We start from the raw sequence: 21024 nt of genomic DNA on the forward strand, positions 1-21024 counted from the left end.
TGTCAAAGATATATATGTGTGTGTGTGTGTGTGTGTGTGTGTGTGTGTGTGTGTGTGTGTGTATTTTTTTGGGGGGGGATTGTGGGGTTTTAAGGGCCTGGGCACTATCCCTGAGCTCTTCAGTTCAAAGCTAGTTAGTGCTCTACCACTTGACCCACAGCACCACTTCTGGTTTTCTGGTAGTTAATTGTAGAGAAGAGTCTCAGAGTTTCATGCCTGGGCTGGCTTTGAACCATAATCTTCAGATCTAAGCCTCCTGAGTAGCTAGGATTTCAGGCGTGAGCCACTGGTGCCTGGTATCAAGGATACCAAAGATGTTCTAGAGACAGAATACATAAACTGTAGGAAGGAACTTATTAGCAAAGTAATTTCCCAGAACTATGTTGTATTTCATGTCAAAAATAATATACTCCAACTCTTTTTAAAAAAAAACATTTGGGTCAGGAGTTTAGTCTAGTGGTAGAGTGCTTGCTTAGCGTGCACGAAGACCCAGGTTCGATTCCTCCGTACCACGTACATAGAAAAAAGCCAGATGTGGTGCTGTGGCTCAAGTGGTAGAGCTCTAGCCTTGAGAAAGCCCAAGGCCAGTGCTCAGAGTTCAAGACCCAGGACTGGCAAAATAAATAAACAAGCAAACAAATAAATAAAAATGTTTAAGAATACATATACAAGAAAAACAATTGGTAGTAGGGGTGATATACATAGCTAAAAAGCGAAATGAGCCTTTAAGAATACATACACATGAAAAAAAAAGAAAAACAATTGGTAGTAGGGGTGTTCTACATAGCTAAAAGGCAAAATGAGCCTTTCGTGGTGGGGGGGAGGGGAGTGTTCATCGATTGTGGGGCTTAAACTCAGGGATTGGGTGCTGGTCCCTGAGCTCTTTTTCTGGTGGTTAACTGGAGATTTCCTCCTGGGTTGGCCATGATCTTCAGATCTCAGCCTCCTGAGTAACTTGGCAGGAAATCTTTTCATTGCAGGAGAAGAATATTATGTTGTATATTATGTCAAGATAAAGTCAGGATAAAGTCAGGATGGGTTGTAAATTTTGTGAATATGGATCCTGATTGTATGGCACAGAAACAGTAAAAAAAAAGATAGAAGTTGAGTTTCTTACTTACCACATATTTATAGAAGTTTAACTCCCCCTTAAGTCCAAATTTAATATTGTAGATATTTTCTGCTAGCCATACAGTGTTATTTAAACTTTTTTTTGTAATGTATGTTCTTAATAAGAACCATAGTTATTCTGATTTAAAACAATGGTGGCTATAAATTGTTGGTAGATGGTATTCAATGTCTCTTCCAAAGGCTGTCTGTATTAAACATTTCTCCCATCATTGAGGAAATTTATGCAAAGTAGCTGCTATAATAAGGACACCAAAATTATAGATAGATAAGAATAAACATTTGTAGGACCAGGAGTGTGGCCTAGTGGTAGAGTACTTGCCTAGCATGCACAGATTCAATTCCCCTGTACCACATACACAGAAAAAGCCAGAAGTGTTGCTGGGGCTTAAGTGGGAGAGCGCTAGCCTTAAGAAAGCTCAAGGACAGTGAATGACAATGAGATAAACATTTATTGAGCTATTACCATATATCATATCATGCCATAGCCCTGGATAAGCATTTTTTTTGTGGATTGTTTACACAGCAACTCCATTAGGTAAGCAGCATTGTTTCCCCATTTTACAGACTAGGAAACTCAGGCATAGGAAGATTGTGGACCAAAGACCCACAGCAAGTAAGTGGTGGGGCTGAGGTTCAGACCCAGGACCAATTCTAGAGCCCAGTTCTTATTTGCTATATCTTGCTGCCTCCATTATTATATACCAGGTATTACACTAATACCGTCCTATACATTTTTTATATAATTCTTTCAACTTGTAAGAACAATCTCAAATAGAAGTTACTTACCCAAGGGCTTATGACATTCGAACCATTTATCCTATTTTGTGGTTCTCTCCCATGTTTCAGCCAAGATCTTTAACAGCAGAATGGTTTGTCCAGCGGGGTCCCTTTTCCCACTCCCCAGCACCCACATAAACAGGAATCATGTGCTGGAAATGAAACCAAGTGGCAGAAGCAGCTGCACAAGCAAGAGAGAGAAGCCTGATCGGGTCCACATTAACCAGATGACAGGAGTGAGAGCTTCCACTTACAGTCCGGGGACCATCAGTGAGGAGTGGGATGACAATGAACCTGAAATAAAAGTCGTTGAAATTAAGACTGGCTTTCCAATGGAAAGTGTTTCCTTACCATCTTCCCTCTCGCCAGAGAGGACAAGACAGTCTTGTTATTTAACTTCAAACCAGTGGTTCAAAGCTATGAAGAAGTTTCTGAAGGAAAGTGTGATTGTTTATTATCCTCTGATGCCTACTCTTGGTTTCCTTTTCAGAATGTTTTTTTTAATCCATAATTACTGAATCTATGCAATTAAAAATGGAAAAGAGTAGAAATTATCCACCATATTCAGGGAGTGAAATGAGTTTGTCAGCTGTGACACCAAACATGGTGGTTCATTCCTATCATCCCTGGACATATAAGGATGGCACAGGAGAATAGCAGGTTGAAGGCTATCCTGGGCTATATAATCAGTTTGAAGCCAGCCTGGGTTATGTAGTGAGACCTTGACTCAAACTAAAAGGAAAATATGACAACTCTACAGTTTTCAATTTAATAAAGCACTATTCCATTTTTGTAATATGTAAAAAATTATTTAGAATAAATTTCTATCCTGTGAGTCTACAATGACTTAACTCTTGGTTAAGTCATTTCTTAGTGCTTTCATCCATCACAAGAAAGTAATAGGATTAAAAAACAAAAGATTGAGGGGCGAGGAGTTTGGCCTAGTGGTAGAGTGCTTGCCTAGAATGCACGAAGACCGGGGTTCAATTTCACATACATAGGAAAAAGCTGTAAGTGGTGCTGTGGCTCAAGTGGTAGAGCTCTAGCCTTGAGAAGTCTAAGGACAGTGCTCAGTCCCTGAGCTGAAGCCCAGGACTGGCAAAAAAAAAAAAAAAAAAGATTGAGATGTCATTCATAGGACAGATGTCACCTATAGGCAGATTGAACTTCAGGCAATCCCAGCCTAAGAGCTATTCCTAAACCTCTCAGGAGTAGCTAATAATATCTAATCATAAATCAAATGAATAAATAAAACAACAAATAATAAAAGCACCTGTTCTGTGAGATTTTTAGTGTTAAATGTATATACATGTAGCTAGTGTAGCACAGTGCCTGACAGAAAATAGGTACTCATTGTGGAAGTTATTGTCAGCATTAGATGATGGAATCTTGTTCTAAATTAGGACAATAGGCCCCTTAGGCCAGGAAAACAAACATCCCAGACCCTGCCTAGCCCTGGCAGGAACCTCATATTGCCTTGGTGCTTGTCACAGTCTGTCTTTCTGTTTCAGGTGGTTAGCTCAACCAATGGAGAGCTGAATGTGGATGACCCCACTGGAGCCCACTCGAATGCACCAATCACAGCTCATGCTGAGGTGGAGGTAGTGGAGGAAGCTAAGTACGTTCATCTCTCAAGGGGGCTCTTGAGTTTTGGTTTGGAAAATGTTTTCTGTTTCCATGTGCTTCTCATCTCGGACTAGATTCCTCATGCTTGTGTCTACAGCTTTCTTCCTTTGACCATTTTATTTTTTTGCATGGTACCTTAAGGCTGCTGCCACCTTTAGCTGTTATTTTTGGGAAGATGGTCACATTTTTCTAATCCACATGGGGCATAAGACCTGGTGAAATAAAATAGTTATGTTAGGAAGGCTACAATTGATAGTAACCATAGCTTATGGTGCCTGGAGTGTTTTGCTTCCTCTTGGGTGCAGAGAAAAAATGTAGACCATGGCCGTGCTGACTGACATTATATGGTTGACAAGTCTGGACGGTTTCATAACCGTTTCCCTCTCGAATGCTTCTAGACTTAGAGTAAGTACATACGTCAGGCAAGAAAATCCCATGTCTGTGAGAGTCTTGGGTAAGAAAAGAAGTACCCCTAGTCCCAAGAAAGTGAGGTGGTCACCTCTTTTTCTTTACTGCTTCTCTTGCATGTATACGTCTTGCCCTGTCCATACCACCAGCCGCTTGATGCTCTCTGCATGGTCTGTGTTTAAACTCTTAAGAGTCTGGGGTGGAAGGTGAAGTGATCATTGATTCTACTACAAAAGCAGCATTTCTGCTGTTTCTTTCCCTTTTTCCACATGCCAAACTCAGACCAAACTCCAAGAAAATATCACATAGGGAGAAAGAACATTCAGGATGTCCCAGTAACTTGTTTTCCCTGAGCAGACAGTGTATCTGATGTAGTGCCGGTGTGCCATACAGGATCTCCTGAACACCTATATAGTCTAAATATAAGCCACCTTTGGGCTTAAATCCACAGTGATGCCTACCAAAAGCTAAGTTCTTCCTTCCAGATAACACTTTTCATGCTTTTGCCCATCTATTTGGTGAGCTTGCTTTGCCTTCAGTAGGTCCTTACTCAACAGATGAAAACAACTGAGGATGACAGGCGCTCTGTATCTTGTTGAGCTCCTGCTCAGATATTCTTCTTCTGACCCATAGAGGGCACTCCTGACCCATAGAGGGACGCGAGGAAGAGGGAGAGTGTTGCCCCCAGGAGACTGTTTTCAGTAAAGAAACTTTCTCCACATTCTGAGAGACTCATATTTTAATGGGACTCACAATTTTTTCTTTGCTAAGGATACAATACGATGCTCCCACCTCTGGGCTCTTAACTTTCGCTGTGCTTTGGAGTCACCTGGGACGTGTTAGAAAATGCAAATACCTAACCATAACCTGAGAGATTCTGATTGAAACAAACATCAAGAAAAAAAAAAAATAGAAGTTTACACTATTCTAACAATCAGCCAAATTTAGAATCACTGTGCGGAGCATGACCTGATTGTAAGAGAGAGTCATACCCGCTCCACCATTTATCTTTTTAGAATTTTATCTAGACTGTTCCTCCAAGAGAGTTTAATGCTATACTTTGAATGATAAAAAGATCAAATAGACCTTTTAGTAGTATGATATGCCCTAGACAGGTTTATTTCTTGGACCCATTCGTTTCGTTTCATCTTGGCAAACATGTACCTAGTTTTGTATGTAAATGTGGTGTTTGTCCTGTGCGTAAGATAGGGGGCCATTCATACAAGGTTCAATGCAGTGTATTCTGTACACCCTACCATCCAGAATATGAAAGGAGATTAAATTGAGAAAACAGAACCCCTGGTCTCTTTGCCACAAGCTCAATGTTTCAGGCCCTTGAAAAAGATGTAGAGACTAAAAAGACGCAGTTGTATTTGCTTAGGGCATTTTGTGTGCAGATTTCTCTAGTGATTTCATTAGCTACCAATTCATCTTGCTTAGGGAACTGTCAGGACTCAGCTGTGTTATTCTTTGCCTTCTGTGTGTATGGGAACAGGAATGGGGTAGCCATGTGTCTGATAATTTTCCTGGGAAGAAGTCATAGCTAGAGGAGCCTGAGGCATCCCCCTCCACTGCACACAGCTGTGATGCCATTTGTTCCTGTGGCCCCAGGAGGGAAGGGGTTGATAATGTTGCTACCCATATTGCAGTTCAGCTTGGAAACTGGGAAGACTAAAGGCTTTACTTCTAAGCTTTTGAGTTGGGTTTCCTCACACAGCTTGTTTTGTGTAAAGGTGAAATGACAGGATCTTGGTTATTAGATGAACCTCTGACTTTCCTTTTTCTCCAGCTGCAGCACAGCTACAGTATGGTTTTGATTCTAGTAAGAACATAGGAATTTTTCCCATCCAGATGTTAGTTATAACAACTTCCTCCTCCTCCTCTTCCTCCTCCTCCTTCTTCTTCTTCTTTTTCTTCTTTTTTACCAGAAGCCCTGGGCCTTGAACTCAGGGCCTGAGCACTGTCTTTGGGCTTTCTCAAGGCTAGAGCTCTACCACTTGAGCCACCATACCACTTCTAGCTTTTTCTATGTATGTGGTACGGAGGAATCAAACCTGGGTCTTCGTGCATGCTAGGCAAGCACTCTATTTCATCCTCTGATAAAATGTCTTTCTTTAGCTGGATGCTGATAGCTCACACCTGTAATCCTAGCTACTCAGAAGGCTGAGATCTGAGGATCAGGGTTCAAAGCCAGCCCAGGCAGGAAAGTCTATGAGATTCTTATCTCCAATTAACCACCAGAAAACTGGAAGTGGCACTGTGGCTCAAAAGGTAGAGCACTAGCCTTGAGCTGAAGAGCTCAGGGACAATCCCCAGGCCCAGAGTTCAAGCCCCACAACCAACAACAACAAAAAAAGATGTCTCTTAAACTTTTTCCCTAGAAGAATTTTTCCCTAGAAGAGCTGCTTTGCTTAGGCTTACTGGACATAAACCTAGGAATAGGTTTCTCTTAGTATGGGGAAATTACCTCAGCACTGCATAACTTCTTATCCCCATCTTGTGTGGGGACAGAATGGCTCAGATTTGGTGCTTGACTGAAATCTCACAAGTGAGGTCATTTTGCTCCCTTTCCTGCTGTCTGGGAAAGCCCCCTGGAGGCTTCCAGTCCTTTTCTGTTTTGTCCTCCCACTGAGATTCCAGCCCCCACCTTAATGCTGTCAGTGTCCCTCCCCTCCACCTTAATGTGGGGACCCAGTGGCCTATTCACCCTCGCTCAACAGGAAGAAACTAAACACAGACACATTCTGCATGTTTGCATGGCTCACAGGGAGTGCCTTCCATCTCACCTCTGTGGACTAATATCTCTTTCTCTCTCTTCCTTTCTGTGTTTTTCTCTTTACATACTCTGTAGCTGCCTGAAAATGCTCAACCTGTGGTGAGTCCTCTCTCCAGTCTACATGCAAGGGGAGCAGACCAGACTAGGCTGGGATTGGCAAAGCCAAACAAAATGCCTTAGAGTCATTGAATGGCTTCTATATGCCTCCTTGTGCCTCTAGTTGGGGAACTAGATCCACAAGATGGGGAGGGGGCAGGCCTGTACCCAGGAATTAAGTCTTTTCTATCTTTCCTTTCACACCACCTCATTCATCACTGCCACCTCCTGCCAAACCAAGAGCACACAGTATCCAAGCTCAACTCTTTAGTGATAGCTGAGTGAATTTTCTCCCAAATAATATGAGAAAGGACCAAAGTAAGAGGGTAAGGTTTCCAGGTGAGTCAATTAGATAGCAGTTGTTTCCCCACCACTGCAAACACAGTGTTGTTACCAGATCATCTCACATTCTGCAGCTTGGTTTCTAACTCAGAAATTGGCTTTTCTGGAAAATTCTATGACTTTTCTTTTGGGCACAGCTAGCTCCTCCATCTCTAGAGTCTTAAGTATTTGAAAAAAGTGAACTGGTCATTGTGCTGCGTGGGAGGGGACTTATTTGGTCTATTTTTCATTTATTGTCCTTTTCTTTGTCCCTGTAAGAGAGGATAGTGGGCCAAGGCTGATGACTCTGCTCGTGGAGATGTTTGAGCCTGTCTTTTCCACTCCTAGGAAAGACTCCTTGAATGCATTCTTAGGAACAGCAAAGGTATAAGGAAGAAGTGCTAACCAATTTGTGTTGGTGAGGAACTTTCTTGTTGTAAGACAGAGCCCCTCCCTAGCTTTCTTCCTGACCTTCCAGGTGCCCCTGAACTTGCTGATCTATTTCAATCAGCAAGTCTAACTCTCCCACACAGTCTGCACACCCAGGGTATGTTTTATATCATGCTGCCAGCCTGCCATTTTCTGTGACTACCTCATTTCAGTTTCTCTCCATTTACCAGGTTAGGCACTGGTTTCTGAGGCCCTAACTTACCTAAGCCAAAGTATTTACAGGAGTTTTCCTAAGGATAAGACTGCATTGAAGATATAATTTGGGGTTTAGGAAGATGATATTTGTAGTCTTTGGGGTTTCAGAGTATGTTTGGCCTATTTGTTTTGCAAGTATGTGTATATGTCATCTGACATTTGTCATGGTCTACTTTTTTCCTGTGAGCTGACAGGTCACTAAGTAGTATTATGCTTAGGGTAGTGTTAGATACTATTATGTTTATCAAACCCTGCTTGGAATTCTGAGGGTCCTGGACCCTGCCTGAAGAACTTGGGTGCTGTCTATCTGGAAAGACATGACAAACACAGAAAGAATCAGAAAAATATGTTAGGACCCTTATGTTACCATTCCCAGAAGGCCGAAGAGGTGAGAGGTCACTGTGAGTGGTCAAGAAAAAACTGAAGGAAAGAACAGGATTTGAGCAAAAGAAGAATGTACCAGAATGGTAGAGAAGAGGAACATAGTAAGAGAGTGGTGAAAGGAGAGAGCCAGGATATAGTGAGGAAGTAATCTGGAAAAGTGCTGGCCAGAGGCCTGCAGGAAGAGTGCTTGGTACCCAGAAGTAGGGAATCTTGGACTAATTTTATACTTGCACACCAGAACTTCTAGTCGGGGCTGGGAATATGGCTTAGGAATAGAGTGCTTAGCTAGCATGCATGAAGCCCTGGGTTTGATTCTTCAGTACCTCCTAAACAGAAAAAGCCAGAAGTGGCACTGTGGCTCAAGTGATAGAATGCTAGCCTTGAGCACAGAGAGGCTCAGGAGTAGAGCCCAGGCCCTGAGTTCAAGCCCCATGACTGGCAAACAAAAAACAAGAACTTCTAGTCATCCATATAGTCAAGGAATCTACTGGGGAAAAAACTTAAGACACAAGAATAATTGCCCTTACTCTCCTCTGAGAGTAGCACCTCTGTGAAGTCTGTTGGTAGACTTGGTGTAGAATTTGGCTCAGTTTAATAGGTCCTGTTGCTAGTATTTATCTCTGAAACCAAAGATTTAAAAAGCAGATTGTGGGTATAATTAGTAGTTTCTACTGCTGAAGCTTTATAGTTACTAGCAAAACTTGAGGGCTCTAAAATTTAAATATAGACTTCTGAACCACAGCTTAACACTTTTCTCCAGTGAGTAATTCAGCATTGCACATCAAATTATAATATGTTTCTGGCAGACATTAATTCATATGATTTGCTTTAGAGGAAATAAAAAGAGAAGTTATTTTGTACTTTGAGATAGACCCAGTATTTCAGTATTTTTTTTGACTGCTTTTATTTAAAAGCACAAAAATCATCCTCTTAGCTGAAATTAGTAGTGCCTCCTGAACTAGAGGCCTAGCCCAAGTGGTAAAACATTTGCCTGGCCAGGAGTTTGGCCTAGTGGTAGAGTGCTTGCCAAGCATACATGAAGCCTTGGGTTCTATTCTTTTGTACCACATATACAGAAAAGGCTGGGAGTGGTACTATAGCACAAGTGGTAAAGCTCTAACCCTGAGAAAGCCCAAGGACAGTACCCAGGCCCTGAGTTCCAGCCCTGAGACTGGGAGAAAAAAAATTTTTTTTTGTTTCTTTTTGCCTAACCATCTTTCCTCCTTCCCCCATCCTGGAGCTTGAACTCAGGTCTTGAGCCTCTGTGCTCAAGGCAACACTCTATCATTTGAGCCATAGCACACTTCTGGCTCTTTCTGAGTAGTTTATTGTAGATAGGAGTCTCACAGACTTTTCTGCCCAGGCTATCTTCTAACCACAGTCCTCAGATCTCAGCTTCCTAGTAGCTAAGATTACATGCATGAGCCACCAGTACCCAGCTAAATTTGTCTTATTAAATATTAATTTATGGACATTCAACTCTGAAAATGTCTATTTCTAATACTTATGGATAGCTAAAAAGATCTCTTATCTTCAACTTTTTTTGTTGTTGTGGGGCTTGAATTCTGGTCTCTGGTGCTGTCCCTGAGTTCTTCAGCTCAAGACATTTGAGCCACAGCGCCATTTCCGGTTTTCTGGTGGTTAATTGGAGATAATCATGCCCTGGCTGGCTTTGAACTATGATCCTCAGATCTCAGCCTCCTAAGTAGCTAGGGTTATAGGCATGAGCCACCAGCTCCTGGCTCTTCTTTAACTCTTAAGGATTTTTTTTTGTGCCAGTTGTGGGGTTTGAACTCAGGGCCCGAGCACTGTCCTTGGACTTTCTCAAGGCTAGAGCTCCACCACTTGAGCTACAGCACCACTGTCGGCTCTTTTCTATGTATGTGGTACCGAGGAATCGAACTTGGGTCTTCATGCATGCGAGGCAAGAACTCTACCAGTAGGCCAAACCTGAGCCCCCCCATTAAGGATCACTTTAACAATCAGGAGTATTGGTTTTTCTACTTAAAAGAATTTGCTCTATTTCCAAATATATATGATATTTTGCTTAGTAAATATATTCACATACTGCCAAAAGAAACTCATTTCCAAAATTTTCAAGTTTTGTGATTAATTTAAGTACAGTTTGAGCACACCATTGGCTGTGAAAATGTTTATTTCTTCTAAGAAACTTTGTGTATATTTTAAATAATGAGTCCATTGGCTATAGCAACGCTACATTGTCTGCATGGAGAATTCTTGGCTATCATAGAGAACTTAGGGGTTTGGGAAATGAGAAGTAGTTCTTTATTTCTGTATGAATATTCCTTGCCTTAAAACTGAGGATGATAGGCACTGGTGGGTCACACCTGTAATTCTAGCTCCTCAGGAGCTGAGATAAGAGGATGGCAGGGGCCAGGAGCATGGCCTAGTGGCAGAGTGCTCGCCTAGCTTGCACAAAGCCCTGGGTTCGATTCCTGGGTACCACATATACAGAAGAAGCCGGAAGTGGGCCTGTGGCTCAAGTGGCAGAGCAAAAAAGTGTCCAAGGATAGTACCCAAAGGCCTGAGTACGAGCCTTAGCACTGGGAGGCAGGGGGAGGAAGAGGATGGCAATTCCAGGCAGGAAAGTCTGTGAAACTCTTATCTCCAGTGAACCACCAGAAAACCAGAAGTCATGCTGTGGCTCAAAGTGGTAGAGTGCTAGCCTTGAGCAAAAGAGCTCAGAGGCAGTGCCCAGACCCTGAGTTCAAGCACCACAGCTGTAGAAAGCAAAGCAACAATACTGAGAAAATTAGGCATAAGACATTAAAGATAGTTTTCTTGGAAAAGTTTTTTCTTTCAAGGATCAAGCAAGTCTGAGCTACACTTTCTGTCACATCTGGCTTCTTTGACTCATCCACCACCTTCTGCCCCTCCCATTCTCATTGTCTGTGTCAGTTCCTGAAAAGAACATATCCTTTGCACCAACTAGCCTTGCTACAACCTTCATCTGGATTGTCTAAGCAGAGCTGTATTTCCTAGTCCAGAGGCCAGAGTAAGGAAGGGCTCTTAGGCTTGGAAAAGGGATGTCAGAAGTGAAGTTATTTCTCAAGAGATGGCACTTAGGAGGCCATCTACTGTAAATAAGCCTTCCCTAGCCTGCTCTGCACGGTAGCAGCAGTCTCAGGGAGCTAAGTGGGGGTTGCCTGCAATCAGAGAGCCTCATAGGGATCGGTTCCCACTTTGGACATTGGTCCTGTCCAAGAGAAAGTTTCTTCTGCCTGCTGCGCAGCTGTGTGTGTGGGAACAGAAATGGACAGAGAGAATCTTTCATCCTCCTGCAATTCCAGACTTCATCTATGAAACAAGGAGATGTGTTTGCCTTGCTTTGATCTCCTTACACACTGGCTAGTGGGCTTCTCTGAATATCAAGCCGCAGTCAATGCAGACTATTTTCATGCAGCTCTGAGGATCTCCCACCCTTGGTTCTAGACAAAGATGGATCATCTGGATTGGATTTTTAGACTAGGAAAGAAGCCATCTTCATGCTTCTTCCAGAAATAGCTTCCATACCTACCCTTCAGCATCTTGATGATTAGGTTAAGTGGCTGCAATTAAAATCAAGCAGTTCTTTCCCTTGGCTTTCCTGGGAAACACTGCCTGCCACCTCCTGTGTGCCTTCCCACCCATTGTAGATGGTAGGTGTCTGTGGGTGGGGACCAGGGGAGAAATCCTACTCTATTCAAAAAGCACAATCAGGCCTGTAGCACTGACTTGCAGTGTTCCTTGTGCTCTAGGTGCTGCTGTTTCTTTAAGAGGAAAAGGAAGAAGACTGCTCAGCGCCACAAGTGACCAATGCCTCCCAGGAGTCCTCCGGCCCTGGGGACTCTGATTTGATTGCACCTGCAGCTCCTGCCATTTCTCATCAGAAAAGACTCCCCTGTGGGGGAGGATAGAGATCTAAACCAAAAAAGAAGAAAATAGATGCCCCAGAAGGAGCCATTGTGGGCGGCCCAGGCCCATTGAACCAGCGGCATCCCAAGCCCGCCCTCCAACGCTCTGAGCAGGTCCCAGAGCTGCTGCTCTTACACTGCTTGCCCTTGGGGCTGCCTGGCCGACTCTCCTTCCCATTGTTTACAGTGAAGGTGTCATTCACAAAAACTCAAGGACTACTGTTCTCTTCCCACCTCTTCCTTTTCTCCTGGTTCTTGTTTTATCCAGAACCCTTTCCAGGATCAAAGCTAGTGAGCTAAAGGCTTTCTCTAAGGAAAGGGGCTCAAGAGATTGGGGGTATTGCCAAGAAGGTAGGAGGAAGATGGTAGACCTGGGCTGAAGGAGACCCTTCTCCACCTCCGAGGTGTGCCTGGCAGTGTGGCTTCCTTTCCCTCTGTGCTTGGGCAGCCGCTAGCCCTATTGGCCAGGTTCCTTCTTTCCTCACCCCCTGAAAAATTACACTGTAGGACACAAGCTGTGAGAATCTGCAGTCTACTGTCCCTGTGTGTCGGCGTTCTTAGCTCTCTTGACAAACAAATTCCTTTCTCCAGGCAGTAGTAGGACATGCAAATTGTTCTGAGCAAAGGAAAAAAAACTGACCTTATTGCACTTTTAGTTTTTTTTGTTTTTGTTTTTGTTTTTTTTTTAAAAAAAAAAAGGAAAAGAAAAAAAAAACATGGCAGATGCATATTGTGTCTGGTTATATTGGGGGTTTTATTTTTTCAGTTGTGAGGGAACAGACCCGCCAAGCCATTCAGAAAGAATCTGGGTCCAGAGGACATACTCCATGGAAAGGAAACTTGCAGCCCCCACAAGAGAAGCCAAACTCTGTCACACTGAGTAAATACTCAGGTTGACAAGGAAATATACTTGAATTTAAATTCATCTTCTCAGCTGCTGAAGAAAGTCCCCATCAGAGCCTCTTGACCTCATCGAGCTTGCAGTTTGTAAGCCCAGCTCTCCTGCATGTGAAGTGAGCAGCCAAGCCCAACAGACCAGGCAACAGCCTGTCCCAGAGAGCAGACGCTTAACAACAAGAAAATAACGCAAATGTCTTTTTCCTTCACTGCCAGGGAACTTCCTAATAGCCAGCCATGTCAACTTTCTGGGGACAAAATTACTGATTAAACAGCCACAACTACATTGCCACCAGTGGACAAAAAGTAGGTAATGAACCTGCCTTCCAGATAACTGCCAGAGAAGCCTTGGGGTACAGCGTCACATGTCCCGGAAAAGAAAATTGTAATACTTCATCTGCCTCAGTATTGAGTTGTAACATTCTGGCTGGCCTGCCTTATCAGAAACAAAGCATACAAAGGTGTCTGACCAAGTCTGTCACCTCAAGTGAGGACTTGGCACAGGTGGCTGCAGTGACCAGGAGGGTAGAATTGATTGGTGCTGGAAAAAATGACTGGGAAAAGGTACTGTAGTGAAAAGAGGTTGAAAATTACGTTCAGTTGAACATAGACTCCTTCCAGATAAGATGGCACGTTTTCCCCGGTGCACCATCTCTACCCGCTACCATGCCCTATTTGCATGACGTGCTTACAACACAGAATCTTGGTTCCTCGTTCCCTGTTTTGAGGACTTAATATGTGGGGTTACTCTTTTCATGCTCCATTTTCATTCAAGTTAAGTGGCCTTTCCAAACAGTGACTCCTCATTCCAGATGTGACAGACAGGATGTTTCACATTAGGAAGAGAGGTTTGGCATCGGAGAGCAAGAAGCTAACCATGCAGGACAGTGGTTAGTGACTCGGTCTCACTATTTGTGGAACACAGAAATTCTTGCCTCGGGCTTGTGGAGGGCTGTCTTTTGAACTGGAGTGTGGGGATACTTTCTGGTAGTTGACATTTCCTAACAAGTCACTGGATGTAGCTTATATAGAACAGAAGTAGCATTCTTGTAAGTCAGCCATTGGGCTTACCCTGTTCCATTGAATCTTGGCTAGGGAATATCTCCTCACTAGCTCCTACCCTGCTTAACTCGCATAAAGGCTGCAGTCTGCCATTGCTTCACAAGCAATGTTTCTGCTTATGCACAGTGGCAAGGAAGTATTGGAGTCTGCCTCTTTGTTCTATCCTAGTGCTTAAAACCCATCACGGAGATTTGATAATCTCTCATTTGGCATTTGGGCAACTTTTAACTCCCCACTTAGAAACTTTTAGCTTCCTCATCCCAATATAGAAAAACGCCTTGCCTCTCAAAGGAGGGCAGGGGAAACGGTGGCAAAGCCTAGAGCATCCTGGCACTCTGTACCCCCACCAAGTGCCTCCCCCACCCTGCATTTGCAAGGGAAAAAAAAAATCAAAGACAGTAAGCAGCTTGGCTGTAAGACTGTGAGCTTTTTTTTTTTTCTTTAATCAATCTCCCCCCCACCCCAGGCTAGCTCTTGAGGGGTTGAACCGGAGTTACTAGCAGGAGTAGGGAAGGGTGCTTGCTAATGTATTGTTCTCACACTCTACCCCCCTGCAAATTCCCACATTACTAGATTCTTGCTTTTCAAGACAAAGAGTTTGAGGTCCCTTTAGCATGCAGGGTAAATGGTGGTTTTCCCAAGGCCATTCACAGTCCAAGGTGACCCCAGATGTGAAATACTGTTTCAATTTCCTTAAAAAAAATTTTTAACTAAGATTTTTCAAAACCAAGGACCCCAGAAGTATTTTGGCCCTCAGTTCCATCCCCACCAGCATACCAGGCTCCTGCCCCGGCCCCTGCCACTTCAGTTGTCAGGCACAGGTCATCCCTCCCTCTGCCTGAGCCCTGACTCCACCTGAGCTTGGTTAAAAGTTGTCTCCATTTCACAGCCAAGACCCTGAGGATCATTTTCTTTTAAGAAGAGTATTATTTTAAGGCTTAGCATCTGTTCATTGAAATTGAAATCCATTAGGGATTCTCTCAAGCCCTCCCATCCCTCGGGTATTGAAGCCTGCATAGACAGGGGTGAAGAGACCCAGAAGCCACCTGGATTAGTGCCTGTGCAGTCAACGAGGCACAAGTATGAATCACTTGCCCCTTCACACCTTGGCACTTTCCTGAGTCCTGACTCCAGACTGCCATGGAAGGAGAGAGTCTCCGAGGAAGACTACTTCCGCCAGCCGGTGAGCATTCAGGACTGCTTTAATCCATTCTATGTCTAGAATCTATCGAGAATAAACAGTGTTCAGGAAGATAAGTTATGACTAGATTACCCAGCCACTTGTTCAAATTCTCTTTCATTTTGGCATGCGCTGCTGCAGGCAGCAAAGATCTGAGGTTTCTAGTAGAAGTGTTGATTTTCCTGTTTATTCTCAATGAGCTCCAAGTATCTAGAAATGGTCCCCGTCCATCTTCTCTAAAGTAACTTCCATCTACATCAGTAGAAATATGAAGTACTGCTTCACTGTCAGTTTTCAGTGTTAGTAATCACTTTAATGCCTGAAAAATGTACAAGTGGTAATGTTTAATTAAAGTGGCTCCTAACACCATAGCCTTAACTCTTTGTTTGCAACATAGAAGATAGACTCCCCTCTTAGTGAGCAAGCATGGCTGCATTTCTCAAGAATTACTTTCACAGCAGCCCTTAAAAGAACTTGATCCTCTGATGCATCCTTCCCATGCCCACCTTCCTTCTGTATCCAGGCCAGTGCCACCAGTTTACCATTCCCCCTGAGTTGCCCTGACAGTGTCCCCAGTGTCAGAGCCATGCTAGGTCTAGGGCTTCTCATATTGGGAGTTTGTAAGGCCATACAGCCAACATTGCCTTTGCTGGGCCACTGCCACCATCCCCATGGTCACCCCTAGGTGGTGAATGAGTTACAGAGACCCTCAGGGAGCCAGGCTACTAGGTACTCCATCTGGACAGACCATGTGGATGGATGACAGGCGTTTAGCTATGAAGTCCCATCTAGTGGTTATCACCAGTGACTTCTTCATGAAGGGATTCCTTTTGAGTCTGGGGGTTTTCGTGTTTGTTTGTTTGTTTTTTTCCAGGGTGGGAGGGGTTGATTTTGAGAAAAAGAAAAGGCAAACATGGCCCTTCTGTGGCTTTGTAGAGTTTTGAGCAGTGTTTTCACCACAACTTTTGGAGTCTTTGGTCCAATAAACAGTCTTAAAAATGTTTTCCTAACTCCTTTTGCACATGACTTAGGTGCAGAAGAATAGGTTTCTCATTGTATTCAGAATAGTAACTAGGTTCCTGAATATAGGCAATAGTAGTTGACATATTTTCTCAAAAATTAACCAGGAAACCCACTCCAGTATCTGTAGGTCAGCTTAAAAAGGAAGAAGTGAGCATGTACTCCATAATGCTTCTATAGAAGTCTGATAACCAAACGTGATGTTCTAAAGAAACCTCAGTTGTGTGGACAGGACTTGACTTGTTTCTCATTCACTCCTCACAGTCATTTTTCCGGTGCTATCACCACATTTCAGGTCTTAGTAGAGGATTATCCACAGTAACAAATTGGGGATCTAGTGCAGCCATCCTCCAGAGGCACCAGGGACCATTGTCCTGACTGCTGCCCCTCCCCTCAAACATGCCTTTCAGGGTAGGTGAGACATTTTCAGTGTTCCTCTTCTTGGGCTCTAGACCAAATCCCAGGCCAGCATTTGCACCAGAAGCCTTTTAGAGGGCTTATCAATCTATTAGGAGTGTCTTGGGAAGGATGAGCCATTTCTTTGGGAATAAATATATTTATGATGTGGGGGGAGGGTGGTATATGACTGCATGTATGTGTACTCATCTGTGGGAATTTCACCAAGACAGCCAGGCAGCTGGAACCAGGTGTTTCGAAGTATTTGCAGAGGTAAACCAAGTGTCTCAGCAAGCTGGCTCTGGGAATGAGGCCCTCTGTCAAGCAGAGAGAATAACAGCAGAAAAGATAAATATAAAACCAAAAATGTAACTCCCCAGTGGAAAATAATGGTGATTTAGCAATTTCCATTGACTATCTTATGTGATCTAATTTATTATATTATTTGTCTGTTTCTTCATCTTTGCCCATTATACTCTTGAAAAGATGTTGGAATGTTGACCGAAATTTTTTTAAACTAGATAATGTATAAATCAGCTGAGGAAATTAGTTTTAATCGTGTGATGTATCTATTGTTAAATGCTTTTTTTTACCTTTTTTTTTTCCTTAAGATATGTAATGTTTCCTAAGCCCTGGCACTGGTCATTCTCAGCTGTGAAAATGAAACTTGTAGTATTTTAAAATGAATGTCAATTTCAAGTGTATTTGAAATGGTTCCTCCAAGAAAGAGATTTGTAGACTATTGGAATTAAAAAAAAAAATCCACAGAGGAAGTAGCTGCCTTTGGAGAAAATAGGAAATGGGTCTTGATACATTATCTCAGAGTAGCCCATTTCCTAGGGCACCGTGGAAAACACAAATGTGATCTTCAAGTATACCTCTTCCCTAATTTGGGGAGGAAAGGACTCAGTTTGCACCCTTTTTGTATGTAAAATAAAATGTCTTACCTTTCTTGGCTACTTTTACTTGTTTTGGTTCAGTGGTCTGTTTTTAGTCTTCCTGGGCTCTTTTCTAAGCATTAGGTTAGGTCTAAATTCAGTATGGCTCCCTGTGGGGCAGAGGGGACAACTGCACAATACTTTGGCATTCTTTCTTCCCTTGGGTTGAACTTTGCTTCCTGTGAGTCACTTCAAAAGTAAATATTTCTAGAATCTAGACATTATCAATTTATATATAAACCCCTAAATCCCTGTGATTCTCAAGTGGTCAAATACCAGGATGACTGTCTCAGACTGGAACTTTTGGTAGCTTTTCTTTTGCTGCCAATCCTGAGACTTGAAGAACTCAGGACCTGAGCACTGTCTCAAGGCCAGCTCTACCACTTGAGCCACAGCACCACTTCCAGCTTTTTGTGTGTACAAGGAATTGAACCCAGGGCTACATACATCCTAGGAGAGCACTCTACCACTAGGCGAAACTCCTGGCCTGTTTTTTGGGTTTTTTTGTTTATTTGTTTGTTTTGTTTTGTTTTGTTTGAGCTACTCAGTTCTTATATTTTTGCTGGTAGGCAAATAGGAACAGAAAACATGGTTGCTTGGTTGGCTAGCCTTAAACTCAGGATTCTACTCTCTCAGCCTCCTGAGCTGAGATTGGAATTACAGGCATGTACCAACACCATGCCCAGAAGGAGAAGATTGCAATTACAGGCATGTACCAACACTATGCCCAAAAGGAGCAGAAAATGTTTGTCCTGAAAGAAAAGTTCAAGCCAGAAGCATTTCATCCACCAATTTGATTTTTTTTTCTTCCAAAAGAGGAAGCTGGGTACAGGTGACTCACCCCTATGATCTTAGCTACTCAGAGGGATGAAATTTGAAGAATCAGTTCAAAGCCAACCCAGAGAGGAAAAATCCATAAAGCTCTTAATTCCAATAGAATACCAAAAACTTGGAAGTTGAGTTGTGGTTTACGTGGTAGAGTACTAGCCTCAGGGACTGACTGGCACAAAAACAAGGGTTGAGAGGCTGCTTTTATGCCATTTTAGTATTAGTTCCTCATGTGCAATACAGCTGCTTTAAATTCCTGAGTTAATAAACATTCTTTTTTTTTTTTTTTTTTTTTTTTTGCCAGTCCTGGGGCTTGGACCCAGGGCCTGAGCACTGTCCTTGGACTTTCTCAAGGCTAGAGCTCTAGCACTTGAGCCTCAGCACCACTTCCAGCTTTTTTTTCTATGTATGTGGTACCGAGGAATTGAACCTAGGTCTTCATGCATGCTAGGCAAGCACTTTAACCACTAGGTCAAACTCCCAGCCCCCATAAACATTCTTTCTCAGTAGTTATGAGCAGTGTGGGAAATAGGTTACTTACATGTAATTAGAGATTCTGCAGCCTGATGACAAATGAATGTAATACAAGATGAATTAGGGAATGCCAGTGGCCACACATAATTCAAACACCAAATTGCATAGTTCACCTGTGAAAATGGAATCAGAGTATACAATTGGGGTGATGACAAACAGGAATTTCTCTGAAGTTTATGAAAACTTTTTTAATACTAGTGTCATTTTTGTATTTCTGGCTACGCACAAGGCTGTAGTACCAAAGGATGCGAGTTGTGTTACCTCACAATATAGTTGTATGGGCATTATCAGGATGATTGTGACCTTCCCCAGGGTCTCTGGAAAACATGACGGCCTCAAGCAGTTGCATATTACATCCCACCTCCGAGTAAGTGCGAAACCATCTCAAGCTGTCCTTGTTAAGCAGTGCTAAGCAGCAGTGTTGATGGAGCTGCACACAGACCATGAGCACCTCTTGCTTCTTAAAAACTACTAAAGAGCTGGGTGTTGGTGACTCTCACCTGTAATCCTAGCTGCTCAGGTGGCAGCTTGAAGCCAGCGCTGGCAGAAAAATCCTGGTGAGATCTTTAATCTCCAATAAACTATAGAAAGCCAGAGTGGCATGTGGCTCAAGTGGAGGAACATTAGCTTTGAGCATGGAGAGGTGCAGGGACCGGTGGCCAGGCCTTGAGTTCCAGCACCAGGACCAGCAAAACAAAACCAAACAAACAAAAACCACTACTTTGGAAAACAAGCACTGAAAGGAAGAACCAAGACACAGCAATACCGGTACGTAGTGAGAAGGGAGAGAAAAATGCTAGTGGCCTGAGAGAGACTGAGGCAGAATGGAAGTAGGTTTTGAAACAAGTTGTGCAAGACGTAGAAAGGGCTACAGAAAGCAATATTGTAGAATTTAGTCCTAGGTTTGAACCCTAGCACCATAAAAAGAGAAAAATCAAATTTAATATTTAAGTATCCCAAAATATACTGTTTCACCCCAGTGGGACTCAAACTCAAAACAATGAACTCACCAGCACTCCGTTAACCGGGCTAGGAATCTTTTATTAGCTGCACAGCATCGTCCCCTGGCTTTGGGGACAGTGAACAGCCCCAAGCTTCAGCGGGGCTGAGCTTATAGAGGCAGAAACCACAGGGAGGCGTGTGTGTGTGCGCGCGCGTGTGTGTGTGTGTGTGTGTGTGTGTGTGTGTAAGGAAGCAGGCTTACACACAGAAGCGAAGTTAGCAGTGACATTCCTGGCTCCTTTGTTGAACACCCCCTAGATCGACCTGTCTACCGTAAATATGTTCCTAGAATCTCCTCTGTTCTCCTTTATAAAGGTCAAGTCAACCGTGGCCATGCTGCTTTTCGGTCCCCACCACTTGGAATAGTCCTCTTTTAGGCTCAGATCATAATTTCCCTGTGGTGGAGCTTTCACTTCCTTCCTGGGGGGGGGGGGAGGTCCCTAAAACATTTTTCCTGCTCCTCTTCTGTAAGCAAATCACTGATGGGATGCAAAGGTTGGTAGTGTCAGTCGGAGAGCCTGGAAGGTCCTCCTGCTAAAGCCATCAAGAAGATAGCCAAGGGCCCTGCTAAAGCTGATGATACTGTGGCTGCCCTCTTGCCTTTTGCAAATACGCCTTTGAGTATTTTGGACGCTACCACAGTAATTCAACGAACGCTGGCTCACCGGCACCGGTAGGTGACCTCGGCGGGGTCCAGGCCCACCCACAGGACCACACCCGCGATCCGCTGGAGCCGCCTCTCGCGTGGGAGAGGGTGCTTCCGGCCCCGCCGCTTGGCATGCTGGGATCTGTAGTCTTGACGGAGACCAATCCTGGCGTTCTTTGGGCCCAGCCTTCCGCCGATCGCCTTCCTTGCGTACAGGAGGACGAGCCAGGCACCCAATGAGGGAGCACTAACGTGGCAGCCACTCACGAGCCCGCGTCCCCGCCGGGCTCCGGCTCCGCCCCTATGGGGAGCTACCATCTGATGCGGAAATGAAGCGGGGGAGACTGGAGACCGTCGCTCCCCAGGTGGCGGCGTGAGTTCCCTGGATCCCCCTCTCTCGCCATGGTAGCGTCCGAACCGCGCCGGACACCCCACCCCCTTCC

At 43.8% G+C, this 21024-nt stretch overlaps 1 protein-coding gene and 1 long non-coding RNA gene across 6 annotated transcripts in view; one reads left to right on the top strand and one right to left on the bottom strand.

The window, feature by feature from the left end:
• The window catches only part of Csnk1g1 (casein kinase 1 gamma 1), a 121209-nt gene extending 103611 nt beyond the window's left edge, over positions 1 to 17598 (top strand). For 2 of the 5 annotated variants that reach the window (XM_090358200.1, XM_090358201.1), the window contains exons 13-14: positions 1696 to 1744; positions 1978 to 3386. In XM_090358200.1, the coding sequence (XP_090214326.1) occupies positions 1696 to 1744; positions 1978 to 2426 (498 nt within the window). In that variant the 3' untranslated portion in view covers positions 2427 to 3386. Of the gene's footprint in view, positions 1 to 1695; positions 1745 to 1977; positions 3387 to 3419; positions 3527 to 11922 lie in introns of those variants that run through there. The other 3 variants (XM_090358202.1, XM_090358204.1, XM_090358203.1) reach the window with 3 other exon arrangements.
• LOC150046363 (uncharacterized) lies at positions 1528 to 20678 on the bottom strand. The gene is made up of 3 exons (XR_016539663.1): positions 20601 to 20678; positions 18941 to 19046; positions 1528 to 2202 (listed from the first exon to the last, which is right to left on the bottom strand). It is a non-coding gene; the product is annotated as an uncharacterized LOC150046363 (long non-coding RNA).
• Positions 20679 to 21024: the final 346 nt, after the last annotated feature.

Source organism: Megascapheus bottae, chromosome 25 (genome assembly GCF_031878675.1).
Source record: "Megascapheus bottae isolate mThoBot1 chromosome 25, mThoBot2.hap1, whole genome shotgun sequence".
Taxonomy (NCBI): Eukaryota; Metazoa; Chordata; class Mammalia; order Rodentia; family Geomyidae; genus Megascapheus; species Megascapheus bottae.